Below are 23,168 nucleotides of genomic sequence, written 5' to 3' on the forward strand. Positions count from 1 at the left end.
CTAACGGAAGCAGGAAGAAAAACTCCCCGGATGTTTGATTGGCAGTGTTCCACTCTTTAATGATAAAAGTGCCGATTTCTCATAGAAATTTGCACTTTTATAAAGTGCCTTTTTAATATGACACTCCTCACCAATAAATAAATAAAGTTGGTCTGGTAAGTTTTTAAAGAAGTAGCAAGCAGCAAGCCCAATGGCAGCACAATGAACTACTGTTGATCCATTTCCCATCATAATCTTACGTATGTCTAAAATCCCCATTGTATCCTTTAGATTGTAAGATCACAGGCCATCTAGCTAAGCACTTTGTATAAAAGAGCTCCAATGGCTATATCTCAGCTTACAGGCAGGGCTCTCTCTACCTCTTGTATTTGTCTGTGTATATTGTAAGTTCTCCACTAATTGTACAGCGCTGCGGAATCTGTTGGCGCTTTATAAATACCAGTTCTAAATAAATAAATATGTGATATAAATAATGAATTTTTAGCCTTTGGCACACATAGGCATATGAGCACAGATATACATAAATATAATTTAAATTAATGTAAAGTGATGACAAAGGTTGATAATAAATAAAAAAAAATCAAGAGTGCAATACCATTCATGAATTATAAGTGAATATTAAATATTTAAGTCCAAAGATCTGAGCTTGCAAAATTCACCACCAGCTATTATTCCAACTTCACTATTTTAAACTAAACCAAACATTTTTGTGTTCAGTTGATCCAGATTCATTCACTGTTTAGCACATTAAGCCAATACATTTGTGAATCCCTGAACTCAGTGTTGGCAAATAGATTGCGGCTGTTATGTTTCTTTTATTATTCTCTGAAAATGATTTATATTATATATTCATTTTTTTTACTGTTAACTCAACAGAATGCCGTGAGCAGTTTTGTATTGGATAAAATATTGATGTGAGTAATGCTTTTTCTCATTCATAACCTTACGTTGAAATGGTACTCCCTTCATGATGCTACAATGTGTCATAATATCCTTACAATATTGAGCTTTGATGGCGATGGAACATATCAATACAACTTAACATATTGGTGTGAGCAGGGTTAAATCACTGATTACATCAGGGAGTTCCAAAGTGAGCAATAAGTACACCTTTAATTCTGCATTTAAATCCCCATTGCCTGCAATGCAATATCAATCATTACGTGGTTCTCCCCTCTGTCAGCTGAAGCCACATTTAGTGGCCATAGGATAACCGATGAGCAGTATGCAGCATTTAAAATGAGCACTGTTTACAGCTATTTATATGAATTGAAAAACATGATTTTTGGCTTGCAGCTGCTTGAGGGAGGCCTCCTGGATCTGAACAGACCCTGAATGGGACCTCCGGCATTGTTATCAATGCTAGGCTTTGCCACCTGCACAGCACTGATCACACTGTGCTCGGCAAAGGTAGCATTCTAAAGTTTAAACATTACAGGAAAATGACAATCACATACCACTCCTTCTGATCTCAGTACTGACAGTAGCAGATGATATTTATTGGGGTAGAGTTAGGGGTATGATTAGGGCAGGGATAGAGTTAGAGTAAGGTTAGGGTTACTGCTAGTTCAGGGTTAGGGATAGTGTATGATTATGGTTAGAGGTAGGGTTAGGGGGAGGGTTGATATGGGGTTAGCATTAACAAACAAATATTAATTTAAATCCAAGACATATCAACAATATTTTACAATCAGGACGGCTATGTAAATCTATATTGAGTTATTTTTCGGTAGTTGCACTTCATGTGTAAATGTTATTATAAGCAAAAAAATGTTTTTACATTTTATTCACAATATTATATAACAAAATATTGTGTTAGGTATACATAAAGGATATTAAAAAAGCCCTTTCTGTCCTTTAAAAACAATATGCAACATGAAACCCTTACATTATTGTTAAAAAGTGCAAATTCTAAGTTTTGTTTTGGTTCAGAACTTAGATAATTGCCTCCATCCGTAAGAGGGTTGATGTCTCTTTCTTTATATGCTTTTCAATGTTTCGGGGATCATTAGGACAAAAAAAAGCTCTAGATGCCTAAAATAAGTTGTTAGTTAAAAATACATTTCAGTTATTATATGGCGGTCATTACTAATACATTGTAACCCTGGAGGTTAAAGGTGTCAGCATGGAGAGGGAAAATGAGAGAGAAAGACATACACAAGATTAGTAATATAAACTAGTTTATCAGCTGGCAATTGCAACTTTAATTCTTTATAAAACTTACTTTTGAAAGCCCACCAACTTCAAGGTAAAAACAGATGACAAATACATTCCATGCAACCCAGAACGCTGTCCAAATCGTGTACTAGGTACAAAGGAAAATGAAGATATTTGTAATTTTTTTTTTAAATAACATAAATAATTAGTAACAAATAGAAGTTATTTCTTTTGACATATTTAGAAAAAACAAGAGAGTTTTATTAAACACATCAAACAGTACTTAAAGTGAATAGATATATGATGAAAATTCGTTTTTTTAAAAAGTAGTCACATGAATGAAGAAAGCCTAGTAAGGATGATTGTGGAGGTATCAACTTGATAGCTAAAAGCAGGGACTGAAAGTACATTAATGTTCATTGGGAAGTGTAAACATGACAAAGACTTGGAGTAATTAAAAGAAGACTGTCCACTGGGACAAGCACATGGCAGCAGTCATAAACATAATGTCAACTGCCTGTCTAATTGTCTGTCTTTCTCTATATATTTCAATTTTATATTTTGATAGTTCTCAAAGTTAAACTATTCTACATTAGCACTACATACACACCCATGTTGATATCCCTCAATTCCAAGCAATTAATTTATTCATCTTTCATCAATCCTATCTATCTAATGTCCAAGCTATACCCCTTACAGGCACTTTCAAGCTATAACCCTTACAGTCATCTTTGTCACTGTCTTACCAGCCATGTCCTTGTCCTCACATACGGCTTTGACCCTCACTCACAAATAATGCCTGTGTTTCTTACTCCTTCAGTAGCAATGACTTTGTCCCTATCCTTCCCAAGATATTCTTTATAAGCCATATGTCTTTCTAAGTATCTAACACAACTCTCCGCCAAAAACACTTTTTTTCTTCCACAACAGACACATCTAGCTTACTTTACCTCCCCTGTCATGTCATTTCTTCTCTTCCCTGCTATGGACTTTATAGAGCTATATAAAACTGCCAATCTCTAATGGAACAGTGTGGCAGCAATATCATGTGAAATGGCCATCTAATGCTTCCTATACCTTTTAACCTTAAATTTCAGCATAGACACAATGATGTTTAATGTTTGTAGTAATGAGCAATCCAGAATAAACATAAATACATTTGCATATTAAGAACTTTTGTTAAGAATGGATAATGGAAAACATGTTATAGAATTCTATGTTTTATGTCATGTCATGTGATTCCAGTTAATCCAGCGTCCGTGACAAATACCTCCAGTTCCCCCCAAAAAATCTCTACTACTCAACTGAGTGAAATATTTAGCATATCATGAATTAATTTTAACATATGCTATAAAGTTCAAACAAGGTTACCTTAGATAAGTTGGTTAAGAAACAAACAACCTACTGGTACAAACACTATATCAGTTTATAAGGTGTTCTAATCATTTCATTAAGGTGATACAGTCTTTCTATTTTACATTTAGTTCTGCTGATTATTTTACTAACACTTCTTGTATGAGAGTGAAATTATTCATGATAAACAAGTAACTGCAAATATGTAGACATACTATGAAAATAGACAAATGTAAAGTGTTCTTATACTTACAACTACAATGTATCGCGGTCTGTACTGTATCGTTCCAAATAATCCCAATATGACCACAATTATATGAAGAAAATTCCCAAGAATTGGTGCCCACTGGTATCCCAGAAAATCAAATATTTGTCTTTCCAGCGCTGCTAACTGTCAAATATAGAAAAAATAAACATAGTTAGTTAAAGAAAGTCACTTGCATTCTATTAAGCTGCTAAACTTGGCACCGCTAATGGTGTTGAACTATTTTAAAAAATTATCCACAGTATTCGGATGAGCCATCAGTGTTATATCAGTGGGAATAATACAGCATGTATGTTATGTTAAACCATTCACCCCTTAACAAGAGCACTAAATAACTGTCTTCAAAAATGAATTTTAGTTGAGTCGGGAATTTGAATAAATCATAAAATGATAAAGTAGCCCTTTAATTTGTGTGATACTAAACTTTCAAATATCACTATCCAAATACTTCTAAATATACTATATTTAAGATACACACAACAGTAATAAAAAAATAAATAAAAAAATAGTTGCTGATTTTGCAAAAAACAACCTAGGATTCTGTTTATAAGTACTTATGGACTAGCAAGAATAACATTTATTTTATCATACGTAGTAAGCTTAATGAGATAGTTACATGAGCAATAGTACACCAGCTATGCAGAAAGATAAAATGGTAATTTTTTTATTGACTGTTCACTCAAATAAAGCTATACTAGAAGGGAAACACCATTAAAAAGGTAAATGTTTAATATGAAATCAATGTTGGATACCATTCTAACATAGGCTAGTAAAATCTCATCAATCACTTTAGACACAGTTTTAGTTTATATTCCCATTGTGTAGAATTATATTGAGTTCTCTTCATAATCATGTCTTATGAAACCCCTTCCTTATTCTCTAGCCTGTAATAACTATAGTAGTTTGTATTAATCTTGAGATTTGAAAATAGTTGTTCGATGATCATTTTGCCACTTTCTCAGGAACACACAATGTTGCATCTTAAAGAAGTGGATTGGTGGTCACTGTAAAAATAGTTTTAAAGGGACACTCCACTGGCCAAACTTAATAAAAATATAAATCAATGTTGAGTAGATATATACCCCCAATAAAACCATGTTTTGTGGTTTTCTTTATTATGGATATATCTATGTCCAGATATGTCCATTATCTAAAGACAGCTGCCCAAAACTTCAGCTCTTTTGTCACAAGCCTTTGGGCAGCTAACCCAGCCCAGAGCCGCTGTTGATGTCCAATCACAGACTTCCCAAGGCAGCTCAATGAGCTAAGAAACCTGAAATTAACAGAATTGGATATCTGACAGATGTGGGGGGTGGGGGTGGGTGGGCTTGGGGGGTGGGGTGGGTGGGCTTGGGGGGGGGTGTAACAAAGTTAATCTATAAATAAAAATTTTGTAAGATGAAAAAAGATGACATACTCTTCACACATAAAGCACTTCAACAAGCTGAAGTGCTTTAGGGTTCTTTAAGGTGCCACTCATAACCTGTTTATATTGGAATTGATAGAAAATGTACGGATTAAAGATCACATGTACCACCTTCAAAGCAGCTGTTGGATTAATTTGCTTCCAACTGCAATGTTTGGAATTACACCAAAAGTGTGGCATGGAGTACAGTTAAATGATTAATCAGACAGACAGATTTTTCTAGGAGGAAAGATGATTAAACTATCAGGATATTCAAATGCTAAATTTAGCATGACAGGGTATCTTTAAAATGTTGCGGGTTATGTAACATGCATTCATTGTAAAATAGGTGTGTGGCATGATTGTTTTAATTAATTCAAAATTCTGTATGAGGGCGTGCAGAGCAAATTGAACTGTGTCAGCAGAGCATAGCAAGTGATTATGTAGGGATATTGTAAAGGTTAAACGCACTCTGCAGTGATATATCAGGTTTTACGATGTATATATAACCAGCTTAATAGTAACCCCAGCAACCACAAAAATAAATAGATCTGTGTACTTTTAAAATGTATCAGTACGAAAATATTTTTTATGTATTAATAAAGATACAGTAATTATATTATACACATTCCCATGTTCGATTAGATAATTCTATCAACATTGCCACTTGCATGTAAGAACCAGAGCATTTGTGACATAATGTGACATTTTTGCATTCGTTTCACTAAAATTTTTCTGGTGTTTATGTAGTGCGCCCACACATATTATATAATTTTTTTTTATATGAAAGAAAGGGCTTAATCATTTTGATTATTGGCTTATGGCTAAAAACCTTTTGATTGTCATGAAAAAAGATGCCTGATAAGGTTTGTTGCTATTTCACACACTGTGTAGCCAAGGGCTGTCCAACCTGCTGCCCTCCAGATTTTGCTGAACTACAACTCCCATGATTCTTTCAATGAAACAGATAGCCAGGGAATCATGGGAGTTGTAGTTCAGCAACATCTGGGGTTGGACAGCCCTGGTGTAGCCCATTCACAGTCACACACTGTAAAGCCCATTCCTGCTTTTATTAGTTGAATGGTGGTGTCCATCAGGGCCGGACTGGCCCACCGGGATACCGGGAAATTTCCTGGTGGGCCGCGGCACCTGGGGGTCTGGAAAGAGAGAGGGAGCCCTGCTCTCTATATTTTAATAAAATCGCGTCCGCCGGCCGCATTGTCGGTGCCGCCGGGTGGCCGGTCCGGCAGCACACTCTGAGGTGATTACTCACCTTGCGGCCGGCGGCCCCATCTCCTGTGCTGACAGCTGTCAGTATCAGTGAGTGTGCCAGGCTGCCGCCTGAGCGATCCAGCAGCACACTCACTGATACTGACAGCAGCATAGCTGTCAGCACAGGAGGACTGAGGCAGGGGGCGGAGCGCACTACCATGCTCCCTCGCAGTTCCCATAATTCCCAGCATGGACACATCATAGAGTAGTGATTACTCTATGATGTGTAGATGCTGGGAATTATGGGAACCGTTTGATTGCTCTGCACGCCCTCATACAGAATTTTGAATTAATTAAAACAATCATGCCACACACCTATTTTACAATGAATGCATGTTACATAACCCGCAACATTTTAAAGATACCCTGTCATGCTAAATTTAGTATTTGAATATCCTGATAGTTTAATCATCTTTCCTCCTAGAAAAATCTGTCTGTCTGATTTATCATTTAACTGTACTCCATGCCACACTTTTGGTGTAATTCCAAACATTGCAGTTGGAAGCAAATCGCGGTTCCCATAATTCCCAGCATCTACACATCAAAGAGTAATCACTACTCTATGATGTGTCCATGCTGGGAATTATGGGAACTGCAAGGGAGCTTGGTAGTTAGCTCCGCCCCCTCCCTCAGTCCTCCTGTAACAAGGTCAGCAGGCACACAGAAGGGGAAGGGAGGGAGACAAATAGAGGGGAAGGAGGAGGGCAAATAGAGGGGAAGGGGGAAGTCAAATAGAGGGGAAGGAGCGGCAAATAGAGGGGAAGGGGGGGAGACAAATAGAGGGGAAGGGGAGGCAAATAGAGGGGAAGGGGGGAGACAAGTATAGGGGAAGGGGGGACAAATAGAAGGGGAGGGGGGACAAATCGAGGGGAAGGGGGGAGACAAATAAAGGGGAAGGGGGGAGACAAATAGAGGGGAAGGGGGGGCAAATAGAGGGGAAGGGGGGAGACAAATAGAGGGGAAGGGGAGGCAAATAGAGGGGAAGGGGGGAGACAAGTAGAGGGGAAGGGGGACAAATAGAAGGGGAGGGTGGACAAATAGAGGGGAAGGGGGGAGACAAATAAAGGGGAAGGGGTGAGACAAATAGAGGGGAAGAGGGGGCAAATAGAGGGGACGGGGGGACAAATAGAGGGGAAGGGGGGAGACAAGTAGAGGGGAAGGGGGACAAATAGAGGGGAAAGGGGGGCAAATAGAGGGGAAGGGGGGAGACAAATAGAGGGGGGGGACAAATAGAGGGGAAGGGGGAGACAAATAGAGGGGAAGAGGGGAGACAAATAGAAGGGTAATAGAAACACAGGGGAAGGGGGGCAGAGACTGAGGGGTAATAGAAAGACACCAGGTTGGGGGGGCAAAGAGGCAGAGGGGTAATAGAGAGACATAGGGCAAGGGGGGACACATAGACAGATTGGGTAATATAGAGACAGGGGATGGGGGGGACAAAGAGAGGGGTAATAGAGAGACACCAGGGAAGGGGGGACAAAGAGACAGAGGGGTAATAGAGAGACATAGGGGTTGGGGGGACAAAGAGAGGGGTAATAGAGAGACACAGGAGAAGGGGGAACACAGAGACAGATGGGGTAATAGAGAGACACAGGGGATGGGGGTACAAAGAGACAGAGGGGTAAGAGAGAGACACAGGGAGGAGATGGGGAAGAGAGACACAGAAAGGAGATGGGGAAGAGAGACACACAGACGTTTTTTGGGGGGACAAAGAGACATACAGTAGGGAAGGGGAACAAAGTGACACAAGATTTTTGGGAGGCAACGCTGGGCTGGGGGAAAAAGAGACAGAGAGTGGCTGGGAGAAGAGAAAGAGGCACACAGAGTCTGGAGTTAGAAAGAGACACACAGATGAGATTTGGAAGGGGAGAAAGAGACAAAGTGGCTGGGGCTAAGAACAACACAAAAGGAGCTGGGGGAAAGAGAAATACAGAGGCTGGAGAACGGTAAAAAGAAACACCCAGGGACTGGGATGAAGTAAAAGATGGGTCGCTGTAAGAGAAAAAAGGAGACAATTGGAGACAAGATACAATAAAGAAGGTAAAGGTAATAGACGTAAATTGATCTGATCCTGACAGTAATACACACACACACACATATATATATATGCATGTATATTGATGTGTGTATTAGTAACATATAATTATGCCTATAATATTTACACATATAGTAATATACAGTTATATATGCATAATACACACATAAATGTCATTAATATATAATGAGCATGTATTGGCCCTGTCTTGTTGCTAGTTGCATACTCATGCACAATAACATATTCAAAGTGAAGAGCGCATAGAACTTCAAAATTAACCAAATCACTTCATTTTTTTAGTTGTGCAACTGCAGACATTCAGCATTTCAGTACCATTACTAGAATGTCCTTAATAGGCCAAAGTAGTTGTACTGAAACATTGATTACATGCAAATGTACGTCTACTTAAAATAAAGGCGCTCTTTTGTTTATTTTGAAGCCCTATATGCGTTCCTTCGTTGGAGTAAGAGTTTTCAATTTCAAGTTATTTTTTCACCCTCTATATTAGCACACTATGCTGGTGTGACGCATTATTGGGCTGGTATAGAATTTTTTTCCAGGGCTGATTTTAGTTCCCAGTCCAGCCCTGTCCATTATAGTATTACAGGGCTCTCATTTGATGATATTAACTTTTTTTTCACCATTTTGCCCTAGTTCAATATTGGTCACAGAAACTGAAATTGCTATAAATAAAAGTATAGATTTATATACTCTTGGAGTATGTCTAGAAGTATTTCAACACTTTTTGTTTTATTCAAAAAGCAGCAGATATTTTAAGGTTTATACATAAACAAATCCACATTTGGAGAATTTTTAACATACATTTTTCAATCACTCTAAAATCTGCATGTACATGTTTCTGCTACGGAAAACACAGGAACAAATTGACAAGATCTGAGCAGTGCTTGGCGTTTGTAGGCTTGGTTAGTGACATCATAAGACATCATAAGAACAGGATGACATCACTGAAAGATGCGTGACTAGTCATTCAGACAAATACAGTTAAAATATAAGGTGTTAATGAGATAATCTATAAGAACAAGGTGATGTTTTATAGGGAATATTTTTTCACCTTTGTTTCGTACAATTAAATTTTAAGTAAATATATCTTTGAAGAATGATGGCACTGATGTCATTTAGAGTTTATTCACAAAGCAAAACACTGTAGTGAACTAGAATCCAAATAGCAACATTTGCCTAAACTATCCAAGCTTCGACTCTAGATAAATTGATCAACATGTTAAAACCTGCTCCTTTTGGTAACTGTTGTAAATTGGGTCTTTAGAAAACTACAAGTCCCCCCCCCATAAAGCACAGTTACAATTATTCTTAGACTGTGACCATCTAGTAGAGGCATAACCTGAAAAAGAGATACAGATAGGCATACACAGTGTTAGGGAAAAGGTATAGAAAATGTCTAGTAACACAGCATCAAGATGTACGTAGTATTCAGAATTTCCAAAATAAAGTATCGTTACGCTTACAGGATGTGTTAACCAGAATAATCATATGTTTAATTTAGAAGGAATTCAAATATTAGGCAAATCCAGTTACATTCTAAAAATTCCCCTTAGTTTGCTAGATTTTACCTTGCCTATTTTGGAAGTAGTTTTAGAATTCCTGTGTCAGTGAAACAAAAATCCAGAGAATTTCTAACATTAACTGTTTAAATTATTCTGAATTCTACATGAATACAAACTGAGCTCTAGATGTAGTCCACAACATCTAGAGTGCTGAAGGTTGCCTACCACTACTCCAGATTATATATCTTAACCTTGTCTGTTTTGGACTTGGTTTTTAAACCCTGTTTAAAAAATCCACATTTGGAGAATTTTCAACATTAACTGTTTCAATCACTCTCATATCTGCACGTATGTGGTTTGGCAGTTAAAACACAAGTACAAACTGGATAAGACTTGAGCTGTGCTGGGTATTTATAGGTTTGGTCAGTGACATCATAAGAACACCATGACATCACTGAAAGATGTGTGACTAGTGGAACACCACTGATGTCACCCAGGCACAGACAGTTAAAAGATAAGGTGTTAATGAGATCATTTATTAGAGCGAAGTGAGGTTTTATAGAGAATACATTTTTAAATAAATGTACACTTGAAATGTGATTGTACTGACATTATCATTTTTTGGTTGTTTTTTTCCACAAAGCAACACACTGATCTCAAATTTGGCAAAATTATTCAAGCCTTGTTTCTTGATAAATTTGGATCAATGTTCAAACCAGCACATTTGATCTGTTGTAATTTGGGTTTTTAATACACTAAAAATCTCTGTTAATGGAATGAACCCCCATAGAGACATAGTTACAGTTAGGAATAAAATATTACAATCTAACAGGGACATAACATAAAACATCAGAGACAGATCGCTACTAGGCAGACACAATGTTAGAGAAAAACTAAAGAAAAGTTCCAGTAACACAACAACAACAAGAATGTAGCACAGTATTTAGAATTTCCAAAATAAGACATCAGGGTGTGTTGATCAGAAAGAACATTGTTTACTTCAGTAGGACATTTCATATATTAGGCTAAAACAGTAACCATGGGCACATTCTCGTAATATGCTAGATGCTATACACACATGAATGTGTTTGTATGTGACACACACAACATTACATTTTCTGTGTATTGGGTAAGCCTCATATATGCTGCACTAAATATAAAAGTGTGATCAGCTTAATCTCCAGAGTATAGAACCCCCCCCCCCCTATAACCAGCTCCCAAATTCAAATTACTCCATTGCTTTGTAAAAATATTTAAAATTATGTCTACTTTTGCAAAGTAATGGAGGCATCACAGGGTATCTCAGATTTATGTTGATGTATTTTTTTCACCAGTTTCTTTCAAGTTTAACAATCTAGAGTTTTATGAATTTTTCACATGTACATTGTGTATGAATTTTAGATTTGTGTATTTGGTAAATTTGATTTGTGCTGGTGTAGTAAAAGAACAGGTATGTCAGGTATGAACAGGTATGTCACCTAAGAACAGTAATGTATGTATAATTGTAACCAGCAGATATATGGCCGCCTTAAATTAACAAAAACCTGGCAGAGTATTGATAACAACACTGTCTTAAAACTGGGAAATCTAGGTTCAAATCCTGGTTAGAGACCCCCTTTCCAGTAAGTGTCCTTGGGATATATATCTGCCTACCTCACATGCTCAAATATTGTAAGTTTGTTTGAGCAGGGTATTCTTCACCTTTAATTACCCCCTTTCTATAATTGTGACACACTGCAGAACATATTGATGCTATATAACTGCTAATAATAATATGTTACAGTGCAAAATTAGAGACCTGCTTATATCCAACTTATGAAATGTAAAATATTGATAATAGATAAAATAATCTGAGACATGACAATAGCTCACTAGTCCAAATGACATTTGAATCCTTACTGTGGGGTTATTTGACCAGTTTATTACACTGAACAAAATTATAAACACAACACTTTTGTTTGTGCCCCCATTTTTCATGAGCTGAACTCAAAGATCTAAGACTTTTTCTACGTACACAAAATGCCTATTTCTCTCAAATATTGTTCACAAATCTGGCTAAATCTGTGTTAGTAAGCACTTCTCCTTTGCCGAGATAATCCATCCACCTCACAGGTGTGGCATATCAAGATGCTGATTAGACAGCATGATTATTGCACAGGTGTGCCTTAGGCTGGCCACAATAAAAAGGCCACTCTAAAATGTGCAGTTTTATCACACAGCACAATGCCACAGATGTTGTAAGTTTTGAGGGAGCGTGCAATTGGCATGCTGATAGAGTGTTCACCGGAACTGTTGCCCATTAATTGAATGTTCATTTCTCTACCATAAGCCATCTCCAAAGGCATTTCAGAGAATTTAGCAGTACATCCAAACGGCCACACAACCTCAGACCACATGTAACCACACCAGCCCCGGAACTCCACATCCAGCATCTTCACCTCCAAAATCGTCTGAGACCAGCCACCCTGACAGCTGCTGCAACAATCGGGTTGCATAACCAAAGAATTTCTGCAAAAACTGTCAGAAATCACCTCAGGGAAGCTCATCTGCATGCTTGTCATCCTCATCGGGGTCTCGAACTGACTGCAGTTCATTTTCGTAACCGACTTGAGTGGGCAAATGCTCACATTCAATAGTGTCTGGCACATTGGAAAGGTGTTCCCTTCACAGATGAATCCCGGTTTTCATTGTACAGTGCAGATGGCAGACAGCGTGTATGGTGTCATGTGGGTGAGCGGTTTGCTGATGTCAATGTTGTGGAAGATTGTGGATAAAGGAGTGGCTCAATCCCATAACCTGGTCTGACCTGTAGGAGGGGTTACCTGAGGTCAATGTGACAGAGTGTGGGACTCAGCCCTATCTTGGATGCATCATTGTCCTGGCTCTGCCCCTCAGCCACACCTCCTTCAACCTCTGACCTGCAGACCAGTCTCCTCATGCAGCGGCTGCCATCTTGGAATGCTGGAGCAATAACTCTGAGTTTCCTGGCTGTGAATCGAGGCTCAGAGTATGCAGACTGGGGTGCAGCAGCCACAGGCACTATTACTGCTGCAGACTGACCTCCAGGGCATTGTGGATGCCCTGGAACAGGTGAGTACCGTCGGCGAATGTGACAAGATGTCACAAATATGTGCATTGAGCTTAGTGATACAGTTTTATAAGAGGGAATCTGTTAGCAAGACTCAACCATCAGACCTTATTTATAGAAACTTAGGAAATTCATACCCCTAGAGAACTGCAAATGACCAAATCTGCAAATTCCCTTTTCCAATTGATAAGATCCTTGATACAGCCATGATGGCTTCCTGCCTTGACTTATTTCCTCTCATTGGCCTGTTCCTGATTATAGAGTATCTTGCAAGATACTGACTGAGCTGAATGACTGAATGAACATAATTTGTGTTGTTTAGTATAATAATGAAAAATATCAATTAAAGTAAATCTGGTAAAAGTGGACTTTTAAGGAAGAACTAAGTCTAGATAATTAGTGTAAAGTAGAGAAGGTTAACATAGGGTTGTCACAGCTATAAGCATGAAAATCCCATAAATATAGCCTATATTGTGTGTATCAAACTCAGAATCTCATTTTGGGTCAAAAATATATTCTTCCGGCAGGTCAACTTGCCAAAATCGATCCACTACACTGGTATATGAACTCACGTAAGGGAGTGTCCAATAATGAACTCGGAAGTGAACTTAGCACAAATCAGTTTATAAGACTGCAATGCATTCCTTCAATAGAATTTGAAGCAATCTCAACGTGGCACAATATACCATGGAATGAATTATGCAAATAATTGTCAATGGAGCCAAGATTATTTTTGTAATCAATCATAAATTTATGGTGCAACCAATCTGCCAACTCATTTGTCATAATTGGCACTTTTCCCACCACATATTCTTCTAAATCAAAATTAGAGAAGCCATATATTTAAGCTTTATGATACCCAATATAAAATGTAAAACATGTACTTTGACATTTTAAATATCCCATGCTTGTTTACACCTTGATAACGATGAATAATAACTAGTAGATATCCAGAATTATTGAATCATTCTGTGCTTTTAGAGAAAATAATCTTACTTGGAGTTACACAACCATAAGTAATAAAATTGTTGATATGGTTTTAAACATAATATGTGAGGGAGAAAAGATACCCTTCGTGATTAAGCCTGTATATGTACGTGGTAAAGCCTGCATAATAATATTATAGGGAGATAGTGTGTCATAGCTTACATTGTACCTATTCAACAATCATTGCTTGAAGTACTACACCTGTTCAATGCCTATATAAAAAGATTCAGAAAGTATAATGTTGTCAATTAAGTATACAGACAAACAAACAGTTGAAATAATAGTTTAATAACTGGTTAATTTAAAATATGAGCACTTGATTTCACAATACTGATTAGCAAAATTAGTAAAGAAACACAGATTTACTAGCAAAATGAGAGACACCACTGCAACAGATGTGTAACTCATACACCTCTAGATTGGAGTTGGGGGAGATTTCATTTGTATGAGCATAGGCAAGAAAAATCCCATCGATGAAATTACCAGCAGTTCAGCGAGCACAGTTTCATGGCCCACTGATTAAAATAGGTCATTGTAGAAATAATAATGTCTGACTGAACGCTGCATGTTAAAGCCCAGTGTGTAGGAAATCAAACAAGTATCACAATCAGTAATATGTATTTTACATAATCTGACTATAACTGAAATTGATCCTCTACAGGTGATTTTGTATGCCATAAACCTTATGATCAGTTGATAACCAGGAAGACCTTCTCTTGCAAAAAAAGAATAAACGAGCATCCATTGTTTTTTCTCAATGGTTTGGACATATTACCCCTAATACATTTATCCATCCTGTGTGCTGTAGAGTGGAGAGCAATGGATAGTTGGTGAGCTAGACTATCACCAAGTACCAAGACCCAGTAACATTGTCACAGTAGAGCCAGAGTTCTAATATTTAACTAATATCCTATATAAGACCAATTGATATCAACACCCTTGGTCTCAATGTATGAACCCACTATGAACATTTGAAGCTGGAAGTCCTCAAGCCCCTGATATCCTAATCCATATCCATCAATATTTACTCATTCCATTGACCCTATTTACTCATTCCATTGACCCTAAAGTAAATATCTCTGTTCTAAATAAGACCTATATTTTATATTCTCCCCTAACCACTGTAAATATGAATTGTACTTAGCCAGTATTCTAACCTGGTAAGAACTTACAGTGAGTTATTTACTTAAAGGACCACTCTAGTGCCAGGAAAACATACTCGTTTTCCTGGCACTAGAGTGCCCTGAGGGTGCCCCCTGGGGGGAGGAAGGGGTTAAACTTACCTCTTTTTCCAGCGCCGGGCGGGGAGCTTTCCTCCTCCTCTCCTTCTTCCTTGCGACGTCATCGGCTGAATGCGCATGCGTGGCAGTAGCCGCGCTCGCATTCAGCCGGTCGCATAGGAAAGCATTTCCAATGCTTTCCTATGGACGCTTGCATGCTCTCACTGTGATTTTCACAGTGAGAATCACGCAAGCGCCTCTAGCGGCTGTCAATGAGACAGCCACTAGAGGTTTTGGAGGCTGGATTAACCCTCAGTATAAACATAGCAGTTTCTCTGAAACTGCTATGTTTATAATAAAAAGGGTTAATCCTAGAGGGACCTGGCACCCAGACCACTTCATTAAGCTGAAGTGGTCTGGGTGCCTAGAGTGGTCCTTTAACTTTTAGCAGATTTACTAAAATATGTAACATCAAAGCTGGACAAAGGTTAATTTAATTTTCTGAATTTCTGCTAACGTTCAGCATATATTTACCACCTTAATTAAAGAGGGTGGTAATTAAAGAGAACATAGTGTTACTTAAATTACATTTTGGTTTAATCAGGACAAAATAGCACAGTAATTATTTCACAGATTAGTTGTTTTTTTTTAAAAATCTGTTAAATATTTTAATTCTATATTCTGTTTCTGAAAACTCAAAATAACTTAATATTTCTGTACACATCACATATGATTAGACCTGTATGTGTAATGCAAGAGCTAAGCTATTTGATTCACTTCACATCTTTGTTAAGAAGCTGTCTGGACCAATCAGTGCATGACAGGCTCAAGGGAGATGGTCTTGTGAAACTACAATTATGTTTACTGAAATGGACATGGAAGTGAGATTGATGTTGGTTTATCTGATAATATGTCAGGATAACAAAGAACAAAAAATAGATACAAACGCTTAAACGCATAAATTCAAAAGATTTGTTAGAACCACTTCTCATGGGAAAGCTGGTTTTATATTTGTGTGTGGTATTGTAGTAAGTCTTTAACTAAAATACAAGTTAATTCTCAGTTCAAGCACAATTTGTGTTATCTCCAAATATATAAAACATATATTTTGTCAAAAGGGTGTAATATGCAAAATTTGAATAGTCCTTTTCAGCAGACTTGGGGATTTAATTTAGTTTTTGCACATCATCTTTTTATAATAGATTTATCTAAACTGCCATGGGTAATAAATCTATATAAATTATTTTAAAAGAAATACTTTAAGGATAAGGAGTCAGCTAGCAAGTAAAGAGTGTAAGAACAATATTTTCAAACACACAAAATAAAAACACTACCAGCAATCTACAGTTTTAAAAATGACTAATTTTGTTAAAGGACCATTCTAGGCTTTATTAGATTGCTTTTCTATTTTTACTGCAACACAGATATAAAACTTTTCATTTATAACAAAATAAAGAGTAAAGCCTTGTTTTTTTGTTTTTTACATCTGAAAAACAAATTGGCTGCTTCTACAGAGCAGGAAGTGATATTTTTCATCCTACACTTGCCCTCCATGCATTGTTTTCAATTGTTACCACTCTTCATGCCAGACAAACCCAATCCCAGCAGATGTTTATGTGATATATAGCCCTTCATAATTGAATTCATGAAAAAAACATTAATTAAACTAATACATTAGTTTATCTATTGACTTACTGTCTTTTGTATGTTTTCACGAATAAACCTAATTGCAGCCACAGCACATAGGAATCTATGAGAGATCCACTCTGGTTTAATGTATCATTTTTGTGAACTCCATACAAAAATGCAGAATCTATTCATTACTTGCATGGGCAGGGGAAGTATAAACTCCCGCTTGTGCTGTTAAAAGAAGGGACTGTAAATCACTGCCAAACAGCACTCCATAGCTTATATCAATATCACAGATGCCTCTAGCCCTTTTAAATAAAGTAGATGAATAAGACAGATGATTTGGTTGTCAGTTCTAATAAAATAAAGTGATCAAGTGTTTCAAAAACAACTACCTAAAGACATCAAGACTCCAGTGGACATTTTTCTTGATATAAAATGCATTGCGGTATTTGGAACTTCAACAGTCTTGCAATTCTATAGTGCTAAAATAAAAATATGTGCATGGCCACATAGGATACACAATATTTATGTTGGGTAAGTTGGGAAGTATTGACCCGCAGCAGTAGTATTCTACAAATGTATGTCACAATGATGCTGTGTTTTGTAAGTGTACACGATAGAAATAAGAAGAAAACAGCATGTGGTGGTCAGAAATGACAGTAAATGACAGATATTTATGTTGTGACACAGAGAGCTACAGCACATACACACATAGAGAAAAAAGCAACATTGCTTGCAACATGCACTTTATATAGAAGGTCATTAAAGTTTTCAATGTATGCATTAATAAAACCATAGCCAGTTTTTTTTTTTTATTGTATTTGTTTACATTTAAACAAAACTGTCAATGATCTTTTTAAGCACCCGGTGATGTGGACCTAGAATGGGAAAATGACATACTATAACAATACTAAGGTGTCAATCTGTTAAATTGTGTGCAGGATTTAATCAGCGTCCAAAATCCCTTCTAGCTCCACTTCTGCAGTATTTTGTTCAGAACAAGTTTCTTTGTCGTACGTTGTAGAGAAAGATGGGCTTTGCTGTGGAATGTTAATAATTTAACAGAAATCCATCAGCTGTCCCCAGGAGAACTTTCTTGACAAGTTTATTGAGTGCTTCAAATCACATGTCCCTAAAATGTCCTTCATTGCTGTTATGCTGGTGGATTTAGCCAAGCTGATTTTAAGTAAATAGGGAAAGCCGTATCCAGAAGTAATTAAATGAGCATACAAAATGTTTGAACTAGTTGATTTGTGACTGCATTACTTTTGCTGAGATAGTTTTGCTCTGGTTTAAAATGACATACATTGTAACCAATAAAACCATAGATACAAGTACAGTGAAATATAGATAAAGCTGAATAGAACTGTTACAGGTTACTATACGTTAACCTTTCTATTTACAAACAGGGCTATTTAAACCCCCTCCCGCCCGGCTCTGGAAAGGGGAAAGTGTTTAAAACTCTCCTCCTCCGATCCTCCTCTTCTCCTCCCCGTCGGCTGAATTGCGCACGCGCGGCAAGAGCTGCGCGCGCATTCAGCCGGTCACATAGGAAAGCATTCATAATGCTTTCCTATGGACGCTTGCGTGCTCTCACTGTGATTTTCACAGTGAGAATAACGCAAGCGCCTCTAGCGGCTGTCAATGAGACAGCCACTAGAGGAAATAGGGGAAGGCTTAACCCATTCACAAACATAGCAGTTTCTCTGAAACTGCTATGTTTATGAAAAAATGGGTTAACCCTAGAAGGACCTGGCACCCAGACCACTTCATTAAGCTGAAGTGGTCTGGGTGCCTAGAGTGGTCCTTTAAGAGGGTAAGTTACAGCATTAGTGTGTATTTTATAGTTCAATATACACAAACACATAAAGGGGAAAATAATGCTAATAAAGTATCACTGTATATTACCCCCACACTAAACTATTCTAACGAATTACACCTACACTAACGTCTACACTATACTAACACTAAACAGTAACCCTTGCTCTACCCAAACCATTAACTCTAATACTATCTTAACAATAAACCTGACCTAAAAATATCATGTAATATAAAGAATACAGCGAGGGAAAAAAGTATTTGATACCCTGCTGATTTTGAACGTTTGCCCACTGACAAAGAAATGATCAGTCTATAATTTTAATGTTAAGTGTATTTTAACAGTGAGAGACAGAATAACAGGAAAAAAAAATCCAGAAAAACTCATGTCAAAAAAGTTATAAATTGATTTGCATGTCAATGAATGGAATAAGTATTTGATCCCCTATCAATCAGCAAGATTTCTGGCTCCCATGTGTTTTTTATACAGGTAACGAGCTGAGATTAGGAGCACTCTCTTAAAGGAAGTGCTCCTAAACTTAGCTTGTTACCTGTATAAAAGACACCTGTCCACAGAAGAAATCAATCAATCAGATTCCAAACTCTCCACCATGGCCAAGACCAACGAGCTCTCCAAGGATGTTAGGGACAAGATTGCAGACCTACACAAGGCTGGAATGGGCTACAAGACCATCGCCAAGCAGCTTGGTGAGAAGGTGACAACAGTTGGTTGTCACAAATGAAAGAAATGCAAAATAACTGTCAGTCTCCCTTGGTCTGGTGCTCCATGCAAGATCTCACCCCGTGGAGTTTCAATGATCATGAGATCGGTAAAGAGGGGAAAAAAGCATCAGCCCAGAAGTACACGGGAAGATCTTGTTAATGTTCTCAAGGCAGCTGGGACCATAGTCACCAAGAAAAAAATTGGTAACACACTACGCCTTGAAGGACTGAAATCCTGCAGCGCCCGCAAGGTCCCCCTGCTCAAGAAAGCACATGTCTAAAGTTTGCCAATGAACATCTAAATGATTCACAGGGGAACTGGGTGAGAGTGTTGTGGTCAGATGAGACCCAAATCAAGCTCTTTGACATCAACTCAACTCGCTGTGTTTGGAGGATGAGGAATGCTGCCTATGACACCTAGTACACCATCCCCACCGTCAAACATGGAGGTGCAAACATTATGCTTTGGGGTGTTTTTCTGCTAAGGGGATAGGACAAGTGCACCACATCAAAGGGACGATGAATGGGACCATGTACTGTTAAATCTTGGGTGAGAACCTCCTTCCCTCAGCCAGGGCATTGAAAATGGGTCGTGGATGGGTATTCCAGCATGACAATGTCCCAAAACACATAGCCAAGGCAACAAAGTAGTGGCTCATTAAGGTGGCCTGTGTACATTAAGGTCCTGGAGTGGCCTATGGAGGGAGCTGAATTTTCGAGTTGCCAAATGTCAGCCTCAAAACCTTAATGACTTCGAGAGGATCTGCAAAGAGGAGTGGGACAAAATTCCCCCTGACATGTGTGCAAACCTGGTGGCCAACTACAAGAAACGTCTGACCTCTGTGATTGCCAACAAGGGTTTTGCCACCAAGTACTAAGTCGAAGGGGTCAAACACTTATTTCACTCATTGACATGCAGATCAATTTATAACTTTTTTGACATGCGGTTTTCTGGTTTTTTTTTTGTTATTCTGTCTCTCACTGTTAAAATACACCTACCATTAACACTATAAACTGATAATTATTTTGTCAGTGGGCAAACGTTCAAAATCAACAGAGGATCAAATACTTTTTTCCCCTCACTGTATATAACATTGTAACACGTACTAGGGGAAATAATTTAGTATCGGGTAGAGGTTAAGGGGAAGACTTTACTGTTAGGACAATTCTAGAACATACATGATTAGTATGTACGAGATAAGTGGGCGTTGCAGCTGCAGGAGTTAAAATGCTGGTAGTTGCTGCTCAGGAGTGCAATTCCCACTAAGCTCAGGCTCACCTTGTGCACTGCAGGAAATAATAGCACAGATTATGTCACTACCCATGCCATCGATGTTCAACAACATGATATATATATATACACACACACACAAGGCAGCTGTATAATTCCATTTCCCAAAATTACTTCAAAAGCATTGCGGTACCTCAAGAAGTCTATGCTGTTTAAATTACATTATTATTGACATTAATACAGTTGGGCTCTATCTTAAAGGGACACTATATTCACCAGAACAACCATAGCTTAATGTAGTTGTTTTGTTGAGTATAATCATTATATGCATGCATTTTCATGCAGTGTTAACATTGCCCCTAGGGACACCTCCAAGTGGCCACTCCTCAGATGGCCACTGGAGGTGCTTCCTGGTGGGTGCTGCACAGTAGGCAGCAGTGCCGTTCAGCGTCCCCATGCAGAGAATTTTCCTCATCGTAATGCATTGATTCATGCATCTCTATGAAGAAGTGCTGGTTGGCCAAAATGGTGTTTGTAACTGCCCCCATCCCGTCTCATTGGATTGGCTAAAAATCGGCAATTCTGATGATGTCATCAAGGAGGCGGATCGGGGGTGGGTCTAGTACCGGCAGACCCACGCAGCGCTGGAAATAATGTAAGTTTTAATTCCTTTTAAGGAGGGGGGGGTAAGTGGGTTTAACACTATATGGTCAGGAATACATGTTTGTGTTCCTGACACTGTAGTGTTCCTTTAAACTGACTTTCCATAGTTTTTATTTGTGCTTTTTAAGGAAGTTGTTTGAAGTTTATCTTAAAATCCTATTTCTGCTGAGAATTGACTTTTATGCGTTAATTTTAAATTAGCTGCTGCTGTTTCCTATTTCTCCAGGAGTAGCATTATCTCTATTTCCTTCTCTGTTAAAGACTTATATGCTCATTATATTTCTAATGCGTACAGTATTTTAGACTAAAATTACTAGTCCATAATAGTTTAAGTGTGACACTAGAGTTCATTGAGACCCATCTCACAACATGTTCTACTTTGAACAAGATGATTATGTGAGCAGTTAGCATGATTAGAGAAAATCTACCTCGAAAATCCTGTTTCTATTATTGGAAATTAATGTATAACTGGTTCATTCTATAAAGTTTTAATTTGAAAACAAAAAATGAAGTTACAAATCACTGTGTCAATTGTACCTCTTAAAAGAGAAACTAGACTAAAAAATATATATATATTTTTTTTAAAGCTAGGTATCTTTTTTACTATTTTCCACCACCCTCTTTTTAATAAAAAATACGTAAATCTCACCTGTGACCTAGTCTTCTGAGATCATCAATACTGATGATCTGCATCTAATCCAATGCACTGGAGACCTATGGCACATGAACAGCAAACTCTGTGCCTCGGCAATCAGAAGCTCCTCTTAGAGAAGCACCACATCTAATTAATTAATGAGCATTAGCAGCATTTAGCATTATCATCCAGGTCTTCACTGGAAAAAGGCCTTTACTAGACTGCATGCCATTTATGCTGTCATGTAACCTTAGTCTGTCATTACCTGAGAAAGCAACATTACAGAACTGGTTTGAGTTACTGTAGTTATCTCACTCCAATAACAGTTATTTAAACTTGTTTTAAGCTGCCGATTGCTGCCAATTGCCTTTTAATCCACCGATGGTATTAAAAGATCTTTAATCATATCTCCCTGCCAGAAAAAGTCAAAATAAGGTGTAGACTGTGCAGATCCAAAGTAAGTGGCATTACAGAACTATTCAGGCAGCTGATGGAGAAGTACACAAAGATAATTGTCTTCCTCCTGTGATGTATTTCAGTGAGTGGATGGGTTTATTTCAAATATTAATAGTAATATTCTAAGTTATTACTATTGTAGGAATGTCTATTTCATTTGTTTTGTTTTTGATTTTTTATCATCTACTTCTCCTAAGTCTAAGAGTAAGCTTCAAGCAAAGCACCATATCTACATTTTATCTAGATTCAGAGATTTATTTTGTTACGAATTGCAATTTATCAATTTGGACTGATCAGGTAATTGTAGAAAATCCCAAACTATGAAATATAGCTGAATCTCAAACCTAATAAAACGCGTAATGGATGAACGTGTTCATTTTGATTCATGATTTGAAATAACACCCATGGCACCAAAAAAAAAAAAAAATGATTGATGGAAAAGAAGGTGCTTGAAGGCTAGGGAACAGCCACTTAATAAGTATTTGATTGACAAATCAAATAAGAAGTGTACATTATAGGGGAAAAATAAGAAGCAGTAAAATAAAATCTATATTTCTTTATATATTGAAAACTTATAGATTTACTAAATATATAATATAAAAATATAGATTTTTTTTTGCACTGCTTTTTCTCTTTTTGTTTACTTTTTCTCATTTGACCTGTAACTCAAACGGCAGGAAAATCTGCCTGTCAGTGTACTGCAAAA

At 37.6% G+C, this 23,168-nt stretch overlaps 1 protein-coding gene across 1 annotated transcript in view; it reads right to left on the bottom strand.

Moving 5' to 3' along the window:
- Positions 1–23,168, bottom strand: part of NKAIN3 (sodium/potassium transporting ATPase interacting 3) — a 469,541-nt gene that overhangs the window by 262,059 nt on the left and 184,314 nt on the right. Inside the window, exons 2-3 of the mRNA XM_063451367.1 lie at positions 3,764–3,901; positions 2,225–2,305 (exon numbers count right to left, since the gene is read on the bottom strand). Coding sequence (XP_063307437.1) covers positions 2,225–2,305; positions 3,764–3,901 — 219 coding nt within the window. The remainder of the gene's footprint in view (positions 1–2,224; positions 2,306–3,763; positions 3,902–23,168) is intronic.

The sequence above is a fragment of the Pelobates fuscus genome, chromosome 4, assembly GCF_036172605.1.
Source record: "Pelobates fuscus isolate aPelFus1 chromosome 4, aPelFus1.pri, whole genome shotgun sequence".
Lineage (NCBI taxonomy): Eukaryota > Metazoa > Chordata > Amphibia > Anura > Pelobatidae > Pelobates > Pelobates fuscus.